Source organism: Canis lupus, chromosome 3, assembly GCF_003254725.2.
Source record: "Canis lupus dingo isolate Sandy chromosome 3, ASM325472v2, whole genome shotgun sequence".
In the NCBI taxonomy this organism is placed as follows: Eukaryota; Metazoa; Chordata; class Mammalia; order Carnivora; family Canidae; genus Canis; species Canis lupus.
The window spans coordinates 57,170,021-57,189,330 of record NC_064245.1 but is presented as its reverse complement, the minus strand read 5'-3'; the positions used below and the strand labels follow the sequence as shown (position 1 = coordinate 57,189,330).

The 19,310-nt window shown below is 51.7% G+C and overlaps 1 protein-coding gene across 1 annotated transcript in view; it reads left to right on the top strand.

Annotated features, from left to right (window-relative positions):
- The window catches only part of ARNT2 (aryl hydrocarbon receptor nuclear translocator 2), a 148,377-nt gene that overhangs the window by 18,725 nt on the left and 110,342 nt on the right, over positions 1 to 19,310 (top strand). Inside the window, 3 exon segments of the mRNA XM_025438116.3 lie at positions 8,308 to 8,401; positions 9,960 to 10,018; positions 18,159 to 18,273. Coding sequence (XP_025293901.2) covers positions 8,308 to 8,401; positions 9,960 to 10,018; positions 18,159 to 18,273 — 268 coding nt within the window.

The window sequence follows — 19,310 nt, the reverse complement described above, 5'->3', positions numbered from 1 at the left end:
CATGTCTTCTTCTTTTTCTTTAATTGCTTTTTTAAGATTTTATTTATTCATGAGAGACACACAGAGAGAGGCAGAGGCATAGGCAGAGGGAAAAGAGGGTTCCTTGCAGGGAGCCTGATGCAGGGATCTCGGGATTGTGACCTGAGCCAAAGGCAGAGGCTCAACCACTGAGCCATCCAGGTGCCTCGACTACGTTTCTTCTAAGACACATTTTAAAATTATTATTTTTTGGTTCACAGCACACATTGATTCTGTATTGGACCGTCCCACTCAATTTTGAGCTTGAGTACAGTGCCTGGTATGGTACCTGATACAAAACAGGTGCCCAGAAATCCTTCGTGGAAGGCAGGCAGGGAGTTTCAAGCCTCAGGATTTAAGAGAAGCAACTTCTGCTGATGGAGCAAATGGGAGTCAGCTCACCGCATGGTTTGAGGAGGAGAAGCTGAGTTCGGCGTCAATGGAGAGACCGAGGCTAACTCTGAAAGCTGTAGAACGTTATGCCAAGTAGGTGAAGGTCATATACCTTAGGATGGTATGGGTTGTTTGTCTTAACCCTGTAGCCACAATAGGAGTCCCCATGATAAAGCCATGGCCTGATAGTCATCCAGGGCTTGCTTGGTGCATGCTTGGACACACACGAAACTGAGAAGACACTTTTTTCCCATTTAGACAGTCTGAGCTCTTGGAAAGTTCTCTGCGACTCTTCAGAATCTGCTTCCCTGACGATTCTCTCTCTTCTTGAATCTGACCTCTGAGGGGTCGCAGTCTGTGTGCAGCTTTTCTCTTTCCTGCCTGTTTGCCCCTAGCCCCTCCTGACAATGGGGGGCAGTCTCTGTCTGCTCCATGTACCTGTGCGCTTAGGGTAACACCTGTACAGTAACACTTGTACTTGTTGGTGACTGGGTGGAGCATTATTGTGGGCCAGGGGGTGAAGATCCGGGCGCCTTTCTGCAACACCGCAGGAGGCAGTGCTGTGCATTTATTTACCCTGAGCACGTCTGCACGTAGACCTGAGGTGTTCGAGGGAAGTTGCCGAGCGGTGTAGCAGTTGGTACTCAGTGTCCATTGCCATTTGACCCACTAACAGTTTCTGGGACATGATCTCATGCAGCAGGAGTATGTGGGACGCATAAGTTACAGATGGACAGAGTCAGATTGTGACTCACCCAGCTTCACAGGTGAGCAAGGCAGGAGCTGGGATGCTCCTCCGTGTCCCAGCTCCCCACCACGGGTGTGTACACAGCAGACGTTTTCAACTGAATAGGCATGAGCTCTGTTCTCTCCTGGAAGAGAAAGATAGAGGATTCAGGAGGAAGCAGAGAACTGTTGATCACAAGCAGACATCCCTTTACAGACAAGGGTGACTTTCACTCTGTGTCACCTGCTTGCAGCCATGTCCAGTCTTTGGATCCAGATGACAATCATGTCTCCACATGTGATGACCTGCATCCTCAGGATTTATTGGTCACATACTTCACACCAGGAAGTAGATTGGAAAAGATGTAAGATTTACTTTTATTGGTTTACGTCACTGGGAGATTACTTCTCGGAGTGCCTATTCTACATTCTGGGCATTCTTTTTGGATAGAAAGTAGAGGAAATTAACTTGACTGGTGCAGCTTTTCAGACCAAAGGGGTGCTGTGGGCCTGCCTCTGCTCAGATGAGATTCGTGACAGGGCCGCTGTCCAATCAGGGCTTGCCAGATCTTTCTCCTCATCTCTGGAGTCATGACCACCCTTCAGTGCTGGAAGCCACAGAGACTCCCTGGCACCACTGACAGCATCTCCTTATTCTCCATGTCCCTCCCCCTTGGGGTCACACCCACAGGATATCACAGCCACATTGAGAAAGTAGCCTCAGGGCCACCTGGGGAGGGATGTGCCTGCTCTTGCCCCCTAGGCCCCTGCAACCATCTTCAGGGCCTTGCCTTCTCTTGGCACTTCCAGGCTCCTCCCCGAAGTGATGAAAGCCACTGTTCCAGGGACCCCCCCCCAGGGCTTCCCTGGCACCTGCTAACAGCAGTGGGATGAGCCTTGTGGCTGTGTGTTCTCTGTCCAGGCTCAGAGATCTCTCTGATTCCCCCCTCCCCCCCTCCCTGGGCCCAGCCAGCCTCTCCTGGTCCCTGCCCCCTGGGCATGGCTGGCTGCTCTTTTCAGGACTCCCAATCTCAGATAGCCCTGTGGGAAACTGCACAGATAGTCACGTGTCGTGTGTGTGATCAACTGGGCCGTGTAGTCCATAGCAGAGCCGCCAAGTGAGAGCCCTTCCTATCCTGGAAGCTCACTGGATGTGTTCCTTCTCAGGATATCACAGAGCCAGTCCACAAGGACGACAGCCCCCAAGGAGGCAGAGCCCAGAGGGTGCAGTAGCCCCACTTTGGCATGTCAGTAGCTTCAGGCTCTGTCCTGGTTTTCAAGGCTGGGATCGCCTGGTCCTTCAAGGGTATTCGTTGTGACCTTGGGGTTTTTCTCTGCCCTTTTGCTTTAGTGACACAGAGAAATAACCGGAATTGGGACTGTGGGCATGGAGCGAACCAAGAAGGTGATCAGGCAGCCTGCCCAGGCCCATGGCCAGTATGGGCCAGGGGAAGACTGTTCCTCTTCCTCGGCTCACCCATGATCTGTCTGCACCTGCCTGCCTCTGCTGAGCCCTGTCTGGGTGGTGCATGTACAGTGACGGATCACACATCCTCCCTCCCCAGACCATGTCCTGGGGGGTTTGCCCACCATCTTCATATCTTTCCCCAACAGGTGGTGTCCTCATTCTCCCACAGGGCACAGGGCATCAGTCCAGGAAATCAACACAGGGGTTTTTCTGTAGAAAAGCAAACCAGTCACCTGCCACCAACAGCCCTCCCCAATGAAACCAGAACCCCATGCCCTGAATTGTCCCTGCAAGCTGAGCAGCCTTGGGTGTGATGATGAGCAGGCCCTTCACCTTCTCCACACGGTCTTCTCCTGGAGGCTTGGGCTCTTTGTGCAAGTGGCTGGCCAGGAGCACTGGGACCGTGGCTGGCTGGACGCAGTATGCATGGCCTTGCTCTTACCCAGGTCCCGTGATGCAGGGCCAGCACTGGCCCTCTCCCGGCCCACCGCCAGGGCAAGCTGCCCTCTTCCCACTGGAATCCCTTTGCTCCTTCTGCAGCAGTGGTGAGCTGCCTTTCAGGACCCTGACCCCAAGCCTGTGCTGGTCTCTGACACCAGCTGGCCTGAACCTCCTCCCTGAGCCTGGCCTTGGGACAATGCATAGTGGGGGTGTGGTGGGAACACACAGGGCAGCTTGGACGTGCTTCCTAAGGCCAGTCTCCCCCCAATGTTTGCTCCTCCATGTCCTCCCTCTGTGCTTCTTTTTCTATGGGGCCTCCTGGTGAGCAGACTCCTGCTTCTTGCAGCAGGGCCTGTCTCTGCGTCCTGTCCAGCCTCCTAGCTGTGCTTCTGCTCTTCCAGCTGCTTCTGTGGGTCCGTGCAGCCTTCTTGCATTTGCCTTTGCTCTCATCAGCACGGTTGACGGTGGCTCCTGCTGGCCACGTGGTCTCTGCCTATGTCCCTGGTGGCAGGCTTTGCATCTGTAGGGCTTCTTCAGAGATCACCCAGCAGCGGAGCCATCTCTCACCCTGTGCTGGACCTGCTTGGGTGGCCTCTGGGGGAGTGTAGCCTGGCAGGAGGCCCAGCAGTAGAAGGAACTGGCTGCTGCACCTCTGTGCCTGGGGCTTCTGCCTCCCGGACAAGTCTGGCATGGCAGCCTCTGTGGCTCGATGGGACTGACCATAAACCTGGGAAGGCTCTGGCTTGGTGCAGAACCAGGCTGTTCTCTCTTGGGAGCTCAGCCTACAAGAATTTTTTTTTTTTTTTTCTCAAAGGTAGAAATGCGGTATGGAACCTAGATCAGCCATGGTTTTCCCAGGTCATCCCAATGCACCCAGATTATTAGCCATGTGGTGTCCCGGCTGGGGCTGCATTGGCTCCCGCATTAGGTGGGTCTTGGCACCAGAGACCTGGCCCCCTTGTCATGGCTGGCCACAGTCCTTCATGGAGACTGCTGTCTGGTTTAATATTTGTGCCACCCTCCTCCAGATGCGTCCCTGTCTGGGCGACGGTAGACGAGACCTCAATACTTAAGAGATGGACGTGTGGCTGCCTTTGCTGGCTTGGCTCACTGTGGCCCCCGGAGCCTGTGGCCCGTCCACATCTGCTCCTGCCCCCACCCCTGGATGGGATGGGCCAGGCCGCAGGTGCCACTTCCCACTAAGCTCTGGTCCTTGACCCACCCTGGGCTCCATCTGTCCTCCTGTATGTCGGGGCCTGGCCTGCACCTGGTTCTCAGTGAGGGCTGCTTCTGGTGAACATGGACTGGGTGACACAAGAGGGGCCCCACGAGGCTTTCACCTCCAGCTGGAGTCTACATGACACTGGGTAGAGCATCTGGCTCCTCTGTGGAGGGGACGGAGCCTCCGGTCCCTGTCCCCCACCCCCCCCCCCTCAGGCCAAGGAGCCGAGATGGTGCAGAGAGGCACAGAGTTGCTCCCTAAAGGGACATGTGTGTTCTTGTGGCCACTGTGACCCTGTGTCCCTGCCTGGGAGCAGGCAGTGTGGCTCCCGCACCTCGAGGAACTAATTCCCTGTATTTCCTTGCTGGGGTGTCACCTCATCGCTGCATCTGTGCACTTTCCCAAGTAATTCAGATGGTTCACTGGGTACATTTCCGGCACTCTATCAGGGAATAATAAGTGTTATCACATTATCCTGGGAAGCCTTGCTGTGAGCACTGAGCCTGCCGGCACCTGGCAGCCTCGTGGGGTTCAGGAGACGCCCGCTCTTGGGGTGGCCCCCTGCCCTCTCCTCCCCTGCCCTCCTCTCCCTGCCCTCTCGCATCCTTTCCCTCCCCTGCCCTCCTCTCCTTCCCTACCCTTTCTCATCCCTCTTCCCCTCCCCTGCCCTTCTCTTCCCTGCTGTCCCCACCCCTCCCCTCCCCCTGCTCTGCCATCCCCTCCCCTCCCTCACCCCTCCTCTTCCCTGCCCTCCTTCCCATTGCTCTCCTTCCCTGCCCTGACCTACCCCTTCCCTCTCCTCCCCTCTCTCCACACCCTATCCCCTCCCCTGCCCTCATTCCCACCCCTCTTCTTCCCTGCTCTCCCACCCCTCCTCTTCCCTGCCCTCCCCTCCCACCCTCACCCCATCTCCTTTCCCTGGGATGGGCTGCAGGAGGCCCAAATTTCACACATTTAACCGGGGGGGGGGTCTTTTCTGCTCCCCAGCTCTGCATTCAGAGCCCCTGGACTGCTGCCTAGGGAGCCCAGCGTCCTGGGTCTGCTCACTTACTTTCTGCGAAATCCCCTGCACTGTGCCCTGATCCTGTGGGTATTATACTTTGAGTTTTCACAACTTCAAGGTTATAAAGAGTGCTGAGTGGGAGAGGAGAGTCCTATGTAGGTGTGAGCTGTGCCCCCTCTTTGGTGGGCTTGCTTGAAGACCCACAAACACGAGGGACTGTGTGCACACACGCCAGAGGTGCATGGAGGCCAATCGGGTGCACTTAGGGGTGACAAGGCTGCAGCTGAGGATCGTCATGATGGAATAGCCACAATGAAGATCTGGCCTTTCCACAAAAACGTGTCATGACTGTGTCATTACCATTTCAGGGCCATCATGTTACCGGCCTGCCATCTGGCTCAGTCCCCCCCCGCCCCCCCACTCCCGTACAGCTCTATCCACGGCCAGGCTGTCCCGCACTCCCCACACCACGGCTTGTCCGTCAGGTGAAACCCACACCCATTTGTGGTGGTGTCTGATGGAGGGATGCTGTGTTGTGGTTCTCCATATGTCCTTTACCTTTGTTTCCTCCCTTTATCTTCCATTGTGTCTGGGCTGACCATGAGTACCCGTAGATTGCCTTGATGGGTCTGATTCTGAAGGCCCCTGTGTGCATTTTGGAGGTAGCATAGTTGACGAAGTTGGTGATCACATCATCCTTACAAAGGTATGAGGATTCCAAATGGGACTTTTTCTTGAAAGATATACAACCTAAACAGTAATAAATTTTAAAATATTTTTAAATGGTAATAGTTGTTTATTAAACATCATAAATGCCCCAACACCAGACAATTCCACAAAGATGTGTGTTACAATATGATAATTGCTTTATTCTCCTTTGTATTTTTATTTCTGGGTCTGTCTGTACACATGTTGGTTCGAGGAGGATAGAACAGTCTATTGACAGGTGGCAAGCGCATGGGTTCCCTCCGTATTTGTAATTTCCACATTTCCTTTCATATATTTAAGTATTTGAAAGTTCTTAATAATTGATTTTGCACGTGAAATTTATAGCTTTCATCATATGGCCATGCAGCATCACACATTGTACTCCTGCAATGATACACTTATATTTATACACCGTCCAATTGGGAGAATCAGAACAAATCGTGCATACAGGATGTTCGGGTCCCTTCATCTAAAATGCACATTTACAGTTGGAAGTGAATCCCTGGGCTTGAGTGATAAGCGCAGCACGTAGCACACCTTGTTTGTAGCATTGATGGTGGTGTGCCGTGGGCGCCGATGCCAGGGTGCCCCGTGTGATTGGGTGATCCTGGGTCACACACAAGGGCAGGGGTGCTGGGGACGATCCTGCAGGGGGATTCCAGACCCCGTCCTTTCAAAGGCCCAGGTATTTGCACAGAAGCCAGGGCCAAATAATAAGTTTGAGGCAAGTAGCGTGGCTGATGCAGAACTCTGGCAGACCCCGGCAGAGCCCTGTTCCACATTTTCCTGGAACGTTATTCCTTGGGGTTGTGACATTTAATGGGCTGAGTGATTTTTATCATTGTGGCTATTCCATCACGTACCAGCTGCTCACTTTATGTCAGACACCGACCCTCTTCCCTTTCACCCGGGAAGGTCTGTCACATATTCAGGATGTTGTCATCCTTCCTGCCTCAAGGACTCCTTCAGAAGACAAGTCTGGGCTGGTCGGCAGACTCTCCTCCACACAGATCTGAACTCTTCACCATCTCGTTCCCATCTGCACGTCAGAGCCCTCTGCATATTCCACCAGCAGCCCCAGGCCTGCCTTTTCTCTGGCGGGGTTGGCCCTGCTGTGCCTCGCTCTGGTGCTTAAGACCCAGGCCCCGGTGGGCCACCCCGGGATCTCAGCCAGGACCCCCAGGAATCCCTTCTTCTGTCCACTGACAGACCCTGACCCTTCCGGGCAGGTGCTCTGGCCTGTCTTCTGCATGGCTGTCAAGACCCACTCTCCTGGGATGGCCTCTGGCCATTGGACTAAAGCCTGAGACAGATGGTGGGTAGGTGTCCCACCATGGTTCACCCCACGGAGGTGGTTTGTCGTCTCTTCCTCAAGGGGCAGCCTGGGTCCACTCCATGGAGTGTGCTCTCATGGCCTTGTTCCAGAGTCATAATCTTGATGGTAACCTCCCTACCCTTCTGCTTGAATTACTGCTTGCCTGTATCCTTGCTGAGTCTGGGTTTTCCACCTTCCTAAAGTGCAGGGCAGGGACTCTGGGACTTCAGGCAGCAGGATGGGCGTGTGGTCTAGTGGCAAACACGGGTGTGGACCTCCCAGTGGGCTCTGGTGCAGTGCGCACGTTCCAGAGGGCACAATGCATGCCTAAGTCAGCCTGGGGAGCAGGGCTGTGCCTTGCCGGTCTCATTAGCGGAAGTGGGGGAACATCTCAGGGGGCTGCCTAGGACTAATTCGGTTCTCTAACACTGCCGGCTGGGAGTGGCTCAGGTTCACAGCCAGATGCCCCGGGGGCTGGGCTGGGGGCACCAGCTGGGGGAGGCAGGGCCTGGCCCTTTCCCGTGTCTGCACCTCCCGCCCTGCTGCAGAGGCCCAGCCTGCCTGTTGGATGAGGCTGCCTAGCAGGGGACACAGGGCTCGTTGCAAGGACCTGAAATGTAGCAAGGACCCGGCTCTCAGTCTGATAATTTTTCTGTACATTGTGCTATAATAATCGCACCCCACGGAGGGCCTTTGGGAGCCGTGCGCCCTGCCTTCCTTCCCGAAGTGGAAGGAACCCTCCCTTGCTCTCGTGTCAGGAGGAATCCTTTCTGATCTCCCCCTGAGACGTGTTAATAATAATCCAGACATTTCACACATATACTGTGGTTGCACCAGAAATTCAAGTCCTTAGTTTTTCAGAACCTAAGCAGTTAATGTTAGAAATTTTGCTGCAAATAAATTGATCAGTATGCAAGACAGTTGTCACGGCTGAATCATGGTCCACAGTAAGGTAAACAGATCTGTGATGACATTTTCTGAGCAGAATACAAATGCAGCTCATTTCCTCACAGAGGTTCCTGACATTTCTTCTACACGGATAACAGATTCTCCCAAGAAGGTGTTGGTCACAAGGAAGAAAGATCTTTGTTTAATCCCTCTGAAAAGGTAGGGCTGTGATATTTGGTGTGCTTTCTGTGAAAAGAATTGTTCTGAGAGAGACGGCTGTTGGGGAAAGCGTTTTGCTTTGCTTTGCTGCCTCCCACCCCCACCCTCAGAGAGACCCTTCTGGTGTTTCGTCTATTGGAATTATCATTAAACCATCATGTGGTTGTATTGTGAAAGTTTGCATGTAATTAATTTTTTTTCCCCAATGTGAAGATCAAGGGATAATTTTCTTATTGAGAGTGCCATGAAATAGTGGTGGGGGGCGGGGGACGAAATGTCTCTCACTTGCTCATGTTCCTTGCATCTGGAATGCCCTCCCGCTCCCATCTCCCCACGCTTTCCGCCGCCTGTGCTCTATCGGAGGCATCCTACACAATATGTCTGCATTTGAAATGTGAGATGGTCTTGAGCTAGATGCTACATCAGAAGCCAGCTATGTTTTCTGCGTTATGGCGAAGCTTTCAAAACCCTCAGCTCGTACTGATGTTAGAATGAACCGAAAACCTCTCTGCAACTTTGCGTAAGGCAGGTGGTCATTTTGCCCGAGTGTGTAACGGGAAATGGTGCTTCCCGAGGGGGTGGGGGGGCATCTGCGTTTGGAGTCAGACTGCTGAAGAGAGGGGTCTTTCTGCCTGTTTGTGCATTTGCTGTTGGTTGTGACCTGGGACCCAGGGCGGAGGTCTATGTATAAGGGCTGCGTTTGAGGAGGCGGAATAATTCTAGGTCTCGTAAGAGTTGAAGGAAGCCCCAGTAACTGGACATGAACCAGGTGGGGGCCATACCCCTCGAGGGTGAGACTGGGTGGGTCTGCTCAGAAACTCAGCAGTGATCAAAGGAATACGTTTAGGATAAGGGCACCTTTTACATCCTGCTTCATTCCTCCCCATGCATTTGCACTGCCAGCATGACACAGATGTGGCCTCCTCCGGGAAGCCTTCTCAGATCCTCCTGGTCATTCCCACAACATGGTGTCTATCTCTTAGCATAGCATGCGGCTCTCACTAGGGAATTGCCCAGCTTTGTGTCTCCATCAGAGGCGGGAGAGGGGTCTTTTCATTTTTGATTACCTGACTTCTACCATAGCTCCTGGCTCGAAACCAGAGCTTTGCAAATGCTGTTTGTAATTGAAACAGGATCCCATTTGCTTACAGCTGCCTCTGCAAAAGGAGGATTAATCCCATTTCTTCATCAGAGAATAGGTAGAGAAACAGAGTCACACACGGGGACACCAGAGCGAGGACCAGAACCCAAGTTGGCGCATGACCCCGTGCATAAATGGATGGAGGGAGGTGAGAACGTGTGTGCCTGCACTTGACCGCAGAGCCCCACATATCAGGTGTGTGGCATGGCAGATGTAAATATGCAACCCACCCAGCCATATTTTTCTTCCTCCTCCAGAAATTTTTTGCCCCATCCAGTCTCAGTGTAGGAGGATCAGGTGATCAAGGCTTTTTAGAATCTTCCCTTTCTGGGTGCTGACGATGACACATGGAGTATTTTGAGGCATTGACATCATCTCTTTCCTCCTGAATGCCCTCTTTGCGATTCCATCACTCAGGCCCTGCCATCTTTCACCTGGACTGTTGTCACCTTCCTTGCTTCACAGGAGCAGTGCAGGTACGGTAAGAATGAATCCCAGGGTACCAGACCTAGCCTGGGTGTGGAAGGGACCAGCCAGGGACAGGCTTCCCTGGGAAAGTAATGTTTGAGCTGAACTGAACGACTGTTAGGAGTTAGATTGGTGGAGAGGAAAGACAGCTCTCTTCCCCCATGATGTGGCATGTGCAAAGGCCCCGAGGTGGGAGGGAACATGGTGTGTTCAAGAAGCTGATAGAACAGTGTGGCCGGATCTCAGGAGCTGTGCTGGAGGGGTGGACAGCAGCCTGACCACATGGGAATGGGCTAATCATGGCAGGGAACTGCACATTTGTGCCAAGAGCAAAAAGAAGCCACTGGAGGATAGAAGCAAGAGCTGGCCTTAGTGGATGTGACCTCTGTGAGAATGGATGGGGGGGCAGGAGATGTGGGGAGGCCAAGGGAGGAGGTCCTGAGGCAGGCCAGCAGCAGAACCCAGAGATGGAGAGACCATTAGGGAGTAACAGCAGGACCTGATAGCTGCATCTGGGATTGTGGCCAAGCTCCTGAATGAGACACCCTGGGGAGAGGAGAGTTGAGGAGGCATGGAGGGAGGCCAAAGGTGGGAGACCAAGAAGGTGGGGCCTGTGAGTGGGAGGGGCCAATATGGACCCTGGAAGCCCAGGAGAGAGGTGGGTCGGTGGGTGGGTGACACCCCCAGAGAGGGGGCAGGGAAGTGACCCTGTGACGACAGCTCTCTAGTGGGTTGACAGGGCCATAGGTCTGACCATGGAGGGCTGCACAGGGGGCCAGGAGGCCTCAGGATGAGACGGGGAGCAAGTGACTTCGCCGTGTGACAGACTTTCACTGGTACAATCCCAAATCCCTCATCTGTTTTTAACATTGATTTAAATTATGCTACACGATGTCCTGTCATTAGAATGCACTCGTGATTCTGTGCTGCAGCAGGCGCCTCTCCTTTCTCTGCATGGTTAGCCCTCAATGGCATGGGAAAATCAGGGTGAGGACTGTGACTTCCCCTTCCAGGGTCCTCTGGGGTGGCCACAGGGAACTGGGGTCCAGATGTTCCTCTTGCAGGAGTGTGGAGGCCATGCCTGTGCACCTGCTCCGGGAGGCTCTCAGCAGGCTGTGTCCACGTCGGGCTTGGGGTGAGGTTCATGCGTGTGCCCCTGTGTGAGGTCCCGGGGTAGCATGGGCAGGGTGGGTGTGGGGACGCAGGTGGGGCCTGTCTGCAGACCCCTCCCTCCCTTTGGTGGTGCTTGGGCTGCCACTGGGATAATGGCCCTGTGTTGTGTAGGGTGGAAGCACAAGGTCTGCCCGGGAGCAGAGCCATGTCTGTGCTCCCCTCCTTCACATCCCTTTGCAACAACATCACTTGGTGAACGTGCTGTGAGTGGGAGCTCCCCAGCAATTAGAAAGACCTTTTATGGGATGCCTGGGTGGCTCAGCGGTTGAGCACTTGCCCTTGGCTCAGGGCATGATCCTTGGTCCCAGGATCGAGTCCCACATCAGACTCCCTGCCTGGAGCCTGCTTCTCCCTCTGCCTACGTCTCTGCCTTTCTCTCTCTGTGTCTTTCATGAATAAATAAAATCTTAAAAAGAAAAAAAAAAAAAGGAAGACCTTTTATATGTCTGTACCCCCTTTTGTGGCCCAGCACTAAGAGCTAAAATCACGGAAGACACATAGTTTCTTACAGTGAGAAAATGATTGCAAGTTTTGTTAGCGTCTGTGTGTGTGTGTGTGTGTTGAATTCGGCCACATTCAGCTGAGCTCACCATGCTGAGCAGCATCCTGGGGGCTTTAGGAAAATGAGCTTCGTTTATCTTCCAAACAGCTTCATAAGATACTTATCATTATGATGCCCATTTTGTAGCTGGTAGATTGAGGCACACACAGGTTTTTGCTCCACGGTTACACACACACACATATGCAATGTCTGCTTTAAAAAACATTCTTCTTGGGCAGCCTGGGTGGCTCAGCGGTTTAGCGCTGCCTTCAGCCCGGGGTGTGGTCCTTCCTGGAGACCGGGGATCGAGTCCCACGTTGGGCTCCCTGCATGGAGCCTGCTTCTCCCTCTGCCTGTGTCTCTGCCTCTCTCTCTCTCTCTCTCTCATTCTCTCTCTCTGTGCCTCATGAATAAATAAATAAAATCTTAAAAAAAAAATTCTCTTGGAGGAAAATAAAAGAGCAGAGTGGAAATTATTTCTGCCAAATAAGAAAGTAAGTGACTTTCCGTAATCCCCCCAAATAACTGTGCAAGATGCAGGAGAACTCCTTACTTCATAGATGGAGACTCTGCAGCTTAGGAAGGATAATAGGTCGCTTGCCCATGACCCCGTGTCTTGGTGGAGTGACCGCAAAATATGAAGGTCTCCTGCATGGGACAGAACTCTGTGTGGGCCTGTGCTTTAGAATCTGGGCCTTAGGACGTCTTTTGCTGCCCGAGTGGAAGGCCTGCTGGTTGCCCAGCCTCTGTCTGAGCACCCTGAGGGGCGAGAGCCTCAGAGTCGCTGGCCAAACATGAGAGCATGTGTGGCCCGTCACTGGCCGTGTGCCCAGGACATGACACCTACCTCTCTCTGCCCACTTCCCTCATCTGTAAAGTGGGCTGACTTTGTACCTGTCCTGTAGGGGGGATGCAGAGCACGTGTGAAGATCTCAGAACATAGCTGGCACCCCACATACACTCTACCATTTCTATACAGAAATATTTTAATTATATGCATATAAGTTTTATCATTATTCTTATGCCCATCCATCCTATTGGTGGACAGTCCTGTGATGAAAAAGGGTTTCTCTTTCTTTGTCTTTTGGATTCATTGCTTCTGATTCTCCAGCTATATATGCTTTTTACTGTGTTTTCCACCCCAAACCCTTTAAAGATGTTTATCATTCTAGTTGTGGTCATTAAATTAACACACCATTACCCTCACATCAAAGTAACTTACAGTCATTGGAAAAAAAAAACCTGTATTCAAAAACAAAAAGAGTTTTTAGGAGAACATAAAACCCACCTATGATTCCTGCCACAGAAATAGCCAGATTTAACATGTTGGTGTCCTTGTGTTTGTCTTCTGGTCTTTTCCTGTGCATGTGACCCGTACACACGCACCCCCAGGACCCTCTCAGGTCTCAGGATCTGTGCTGCTAACTCCAGCTTCAGGAAGGCAGAGCTCATGTGCACCCCGCAGGGGCAGGGAAGGGCTGTGGACACCCACAGATGATTTGCCTTCTGTCCAGTGCACTGTGCGGGTTCCACTTCTCTTCATTTTGCAGTGAAACTCAGAAGCCCTGAAGCAGGAATGCCTGGGTGGCTCAGCGGTTAAGTGCCTGCCTTCTGGGTGTGAAGGCACCCAGGGCGTGATCCTTGATCCAGGATCAAGTCCCGCATTGGGCTCCCTGCATGGAGCCTGCTTCTCTCTCTGCCTGTGTCTTTGCCTCTCTCTGTGTCTCTCATGAATAAATAAATAAAATCTTAAAAAAAAAAAAAAAAAAAAGGAAGAAGCCCTGAAGCAAATCTCAGTGTGCTTACAGGGCTACTTCAAGGCCTGCCCCTTGGGGACCCTCACCTCGGACCTGGCGAGAGACCTTCCTCCACCCACCTTCCCTGAGTGGACATCCCAGGAGTTATGCTCAGCTATATTCGAGTCCTATAGAAAAGTTGCCAGAGGGGTGCCTACGGGGCTCAGTCGGTGCGGTGTCTGCCTTTGGCTCAGGTCATGATTCTGGGGTCCTGGGATTGAGCCCCACATCGGGCTCCCTGCTCAGGGGGGAGTCTGCTTCTCTCTCTCCCTCTGCCCTTCCCCCTGCTTGTGCTCTTACTCCCTCTCTCAGATAAATAAAATCTTAAAAAAAAAAAAAGTTGCCAGATTTGGGGAGCAAGTATTCACTTTTCCAAGGAAGGCTGATAGCTGATCCCATGGGTGGATGCAGGCATAGGTTACAGAGAAGAGACACATGTTTTTGTAATTTTTTTTATTTGAATGCACTAAGGGTGGCTTGTAAAAGACTGAAGTTTAACCTTTAGAGTGAATTTTAGTCTCACTGATTGAAACTTCCATTTAGCTTATTTGGTATCTAAAACACTATTTCAGTTACCAAAATCACATTTGATAAAATGAGATGTCTATTCCTGAAATATACCTTAAAAAATAGGAATAGGAGCTGATTTTTTATCTTAAACAAGCATCATCATAAAATTATGATCATTTTAATCATTCTTTCTTGACTAGTATTTTTTTCCCCACAGGTACTGTGTTAGGCTCTTCATATGCATTATTCTTAATTTTTAAAAGGACTCTTCAAAGTAAATTATCATGACTCTTTGACTAGGGGTGGCCTGGTCACTCTTAGTTAGAACTGGGAAGTGTTGCATTGTGATTTGACACCAGGCATGTTTGATGGTAAAGCCCCATGGTCTTGTGTGACTCAGCTCTAGGCCATTATTACTAAATATTGTCCTAGAAGGTCTGGCTAATGAAAAAAGGCATGAAAAAGAGATTAAACGTTTTACTGTGGAAATGAGAGCACAGGATCCTTATTTGGAGTCCACAGGCTTTGTGAACTCAGAAAGTTCACAAGAATTCATGAGAAGTGATTAGAACAAATATAAGAATTTGGTGGAATGGCAGGACACAGGGTGACAACACTATTAACTCTTCAACCAGGCATGTGCATTTTGACAGGGTGACACACAGAACAGCGAGGGTGGGGAGGACAGAGGCTCCTTTGCTGCTGTGGTGGGCGGGGAGAATCTCAAGCAGACTCTGAGCTGAGCCCTGAGTGCAGAGACAGATGCAGGGCTGGGGGTCGAGCTCCTGACCTTGAGAACATGACCTGAGCCAAAACCGAGAGTCAGAAGCTTGACCCACTGAGCCACCCAGGTGCCCCAGTATTATGGAATTTAAATGGAAGTATAGGCCCGAAAGACGGATAAAGGTAATTATGGATGGTAAGAGTGATGGGTGAAGGTCTGTCACTAGGTACTGTATGACGTTGCCACAAAAGCAAGCACAGACAACTAGGTAATTGGCAAAGAAATTGATGCTCTGGGAGTGTTCTGTGGTCAGATCCAGTGTAGGACAGAGGGCGCATCACGGCGCTTACAGGGAGAAGGATTCCTGAATGAACGAAGGTTAGGACGATTTCCCTTCTGTTCCACTGGGGACTGGATTGTGTCTCCCCAAATTCCTATGTTGCTGCCCTCACCCCCACTGTAATTGAATTTGGAGATAGAGCTTTCAGGCAATAATTAAGGTGAGGTGAGGTCATAAGAGTAGGGCCCTAGGGCCTGGTGGCCTTTCGAGGGGAAGACACACAAAGCTGCACAGAAGAGGTGGCTGTCTGTAAACCAGGGAGAGGGTTGCCACCAGGAGCGGAATTGGCTGGCTTCTTGATCTTGGACTTCCCAGCCCCAAACTGTGACCAGTCAGATGCCTTTTGTCTCAAAGGAACACCTGCCTGTGGTGTTTTGTTACCCCGGCCTGAGCTGACCAGTGCATTTTCTTCAAACTCTACCTCTTAATGCTTTCTGGTATTTAAAAAAAAAAAAAAAAAAAAAAAAATCTCTCAATCTAAAAGGCAAGTGACAAATTGGAAAAAAATATGTTGTAAAATATTTTCAGTCCATACAACAAAGCTCTACTATCTTTATTACAAAAGGAGGTTGTACACACAGATAAGGAAGAAACGCTGAATTCTGGGAGGACAGAACCTTCCTGAAGGCTGGGCTGCTGCCTCCTTCGTGTTACTGCTTCAGCGCACCCTTTGCAGGCCGGGTGGGAACCTCTCATCTTCACACTGTGATGTGATACACCTATGCGTGGGGCTCATTTGCCCCCCCTGCCCCACCCATGCCGAAACGCATTGACTGTATGACAGGTGCATGTTGCCTGTGAAGATTTGGGCTGTCTTAGCACACCTGCCACGTCACCTTCATGAAGTGCACCATGTCCCCACAGTAGAGACTGCTGGTGTCCACTGGTCTCCTGCCCAAGCTTGGAGGGCTCTGGGGTGTGTTCCTTGGGATCTATGGAGTCAGGCTGGTTGTGGGCCTGCCCTCGCACAGCTGGCCCTTCTGCTGGGCAGAGGAGGCCGAGCCCTCGAGTGGCATTCCAGGGAGCAGATTGGATGCCGACATGCCAGGGAGATCGGGCCTGCCTTGCCCTGACCAAGCATGGCACTTGTGCAAACCACCTGGTCTCTTTCTCTTGCTTCCCTCATCCGTGCGAGGGGAGGAGTGGACAGTGGGTGCTCTTGAGCCCTTGTCCCGTATCTGGGTTTCATGGAGCTTTACTGTCTGTAACTTGTGTTAACCAAACAGTATTTTTGTTTTCCCAAAATAAAATTGGATGACTATCATTTTGTCTAAACTATACTTTGTCCCCCTGCCTTCCCACCGCCACTTTTATGACATGCTGGTCTAAACAGTTAAACAAACATTCTGATATTCTGATATAGGACTTCTCAGTACCTTTCTAAAGGACATTGGAATCTCTAAGGAGGGGATGAGTGTGTGGCTTTTCCTAACTTGGTTGACTGTGGAACACTTTTCCTCGGAGGATTTTAAGGGACTGATGTTCTCCATGGTTTATTTCGGGAAGTGGGGACTTTCGTTTTCTCCTGTGTTTGTGCTGGCAGCAATCCTGCCCTCAGTTTTGGGGCTTTCATGGACTTAATCTGTTTCAGTCCCCATTTCAGAAGAAACACAGATTTCTTATCAGTGGCAGCAGATGGTGAGGTCACAGGGTTGCCCTGCTAATCCTGTCTAGCTGTCACACATCCAGTACAGTAATTGTTGAAAGGGGAGAGGATTACTTTAAGAAAGGGATTTTTTTTTTCACCTTGAGCACTTTCCAGTGTATACATTGGTTTAAAAAAAAAAAACCAGTAACTATAATAGCTCTCTAGTTTTTGTGAACAGAGTAGGGCAGCTAAATTAAGGTGTCATTTGTTAGTAGTAGAAAATTCTCCTTCAGAAGCTGTTAGTGGATGAGTTTGAGTTGATCGTAGAGTGTGTTTTTTAAACACAATGTCTCTCGATGCTACGTGGGGCAGCTGTCTGGCGCCTCCCTGATTTCTGGAAGGGGGCAGAGGGCAGAGACCTCATGTCAGCACCACTGTACCCCTGACGAGGGCCCAGGTCCCCATACTGGTCCCAACCCATCTTCTCGAAATAGGTTTTTGTCATCTGCTGCTTCCCTTCTGAGATGAGCGAGGGCAGGCCTGGGACAGTTTCTCTCCAGGACAAGAAGCAGATTCAGACAGGATGCCTGAATACTTATTTTTGCCATTTAATATTCTTAGGAAAGGGTTTCTGAGTTCAGGAACCTTCCCCAAAGTAGGAAGGAGAAACCCTTGAACTATGTGGTTTCTTTGAAATCGGGAATGCTTGACCTTGTCCTAACTAGCTTACAGAAAGAAGCGTCCAGCTCAGAAGAAATGATGCATTAGTATAGCTGAGCATAGGGAAGGACTGCTCTCCTAATGCCAGACTGCTTATTCTGTAAATTATTATGTGCCTTGGGGAGGCCCGGCTGGGGGGAGGCCAGAGAGGCCTGGGGAGGCCTGGCCTTGGGGAAGCCAGGGAGGCCCATCATGCAGCCTGTAGCAATGCTCCCTGTTGTCCTCATGAAAGGTGGGACCACGTGGGGCCCTATATTCAGGGTTCTGAGTCCAAATTCAGAATGGGGAACAGCCTTTCACCTGAAGACGAGTGCCCAGGGTGAAGGCTGAGCATTGGGGCCCCAGCCACAGGGGGCGAATTCCTGACTCCCGGTGGGTTTGCTCCATCTGGATTACCACTTGTTGCTCTTGCGGTGGCTCCTTCTGCTCAGGCTCAGGCCACGCTGCCTGGATCTGTGGAAGGCTTACCTGCCTCCAGGTGGCCAGGAGTCCCTTATGAAAGCTACACATCTGTGCTCTTTTTAACCACCTAAACTAAGCATGGGGGTGCTGCCTGGGGTAGGGGTCTTTTTCCAAAGGAGAAAGGCAGAGCCCAGCTGGAGAAAGGGCTCACCTGAGTCACATAACTGGTGTGGGCAGAGCAGCCCCAGGGCTTTGGGCTCTCCTTCCACGTGCTGCATCTGGTACGCTGGATACCTCTCTTGTTCCTGGGCTTGCTTGGCATTGATAAAACCTCTCTTCTTTGCTGAATTCCAGAAATGGCTTCAGACATCCCAGGATCGGTGACGTTGCCCGTTGCCCCCATGGCGGCCACTGGCCAGGTGAGGATGGCTGGGGCCATGCCCGCCCGTGGAGGAAAGCGCCGTTCTGGGTAAGCAAACAGCGTTTCCAGGAAATGGGCTTACTACATGTTGAGCAACACTTTTGACCTGTTAGGGAAATACTGTCTCTCCCCCTCCTGGAGAATAAAAGCTCATCAGTTTGCATGCTGTTTAGATTTTGCAAGATCCCTAAGTATGCATGTGATTTGTCTCTGAGTGTCCGCCCCAGCCCCCAGCTGGGGCCTTCTGTTTGCTTGTCCTTGTGGCGAGGAGGTGCTTTGTGGTTCTGCTGGGCCTTGCTCAGGCCATCTCCGGGAGTGGGGGGAGCTCACAAGTACCCCTGCCTGAGCATACCAGCCATCAGCGGAGGGCAGTGCTCCAGGCCTGAGTTCTAGCCCCTGTGGGCAGTGAGGGTCCCCCACCTCCCACCCCTCAGTGCTCTTGGATCCTGCAGCCAGTCTCTGCTGACTCTGGTATGGTTCAATGCTGGGGGGATCACAAACATATCGCCCTTGGGCTAATGGATCCAAAAACCACATCTACTCAGGAGTGTGTCTCCTGTAGCTTCAGACGTAGATCTCAAACACCAGCCAGGGGTGCTTGAGGGTTGAGTCGGTGAAGCATCTGCCTTCGGCTCAGGGGTCCTGGAATTGAACCCCACATTGGGCTCCCTGCTCAGCGAGGAGCCTGCTTCTCCCTCTCCCTATGCTGCTGCCTTGGCTCTGCTCTCTCTCTCTCTCTGTCTCTCTGTCAAATAAATAAATAAAATCTTAAAAAAACAAAACACCCGCCAGCTAACAAAAATCCTTGCAGGGACAACAAGACTGACATTTTCAGACCCTGTCCATTGCCCAGCCCTACTCTGCACCAAATCAGTGTGATTCTCACTGAAATCTCTGATAAGGTTTCTCATGAAGTAGAATCAGCCTGTCCCCCTAGTGCCATTTCTGACAGCACAGGGCTCCCCGGGAGTGCGGGACACACTGCCCCCAGCCCCAGGCCTGCCTGCCGTCCTCCTTCCAGACCAGCTGCTCCTCTACCTGGCATGACTCTGGAAGAGGCAGCAGGGGACAGGCATGCAGGATGG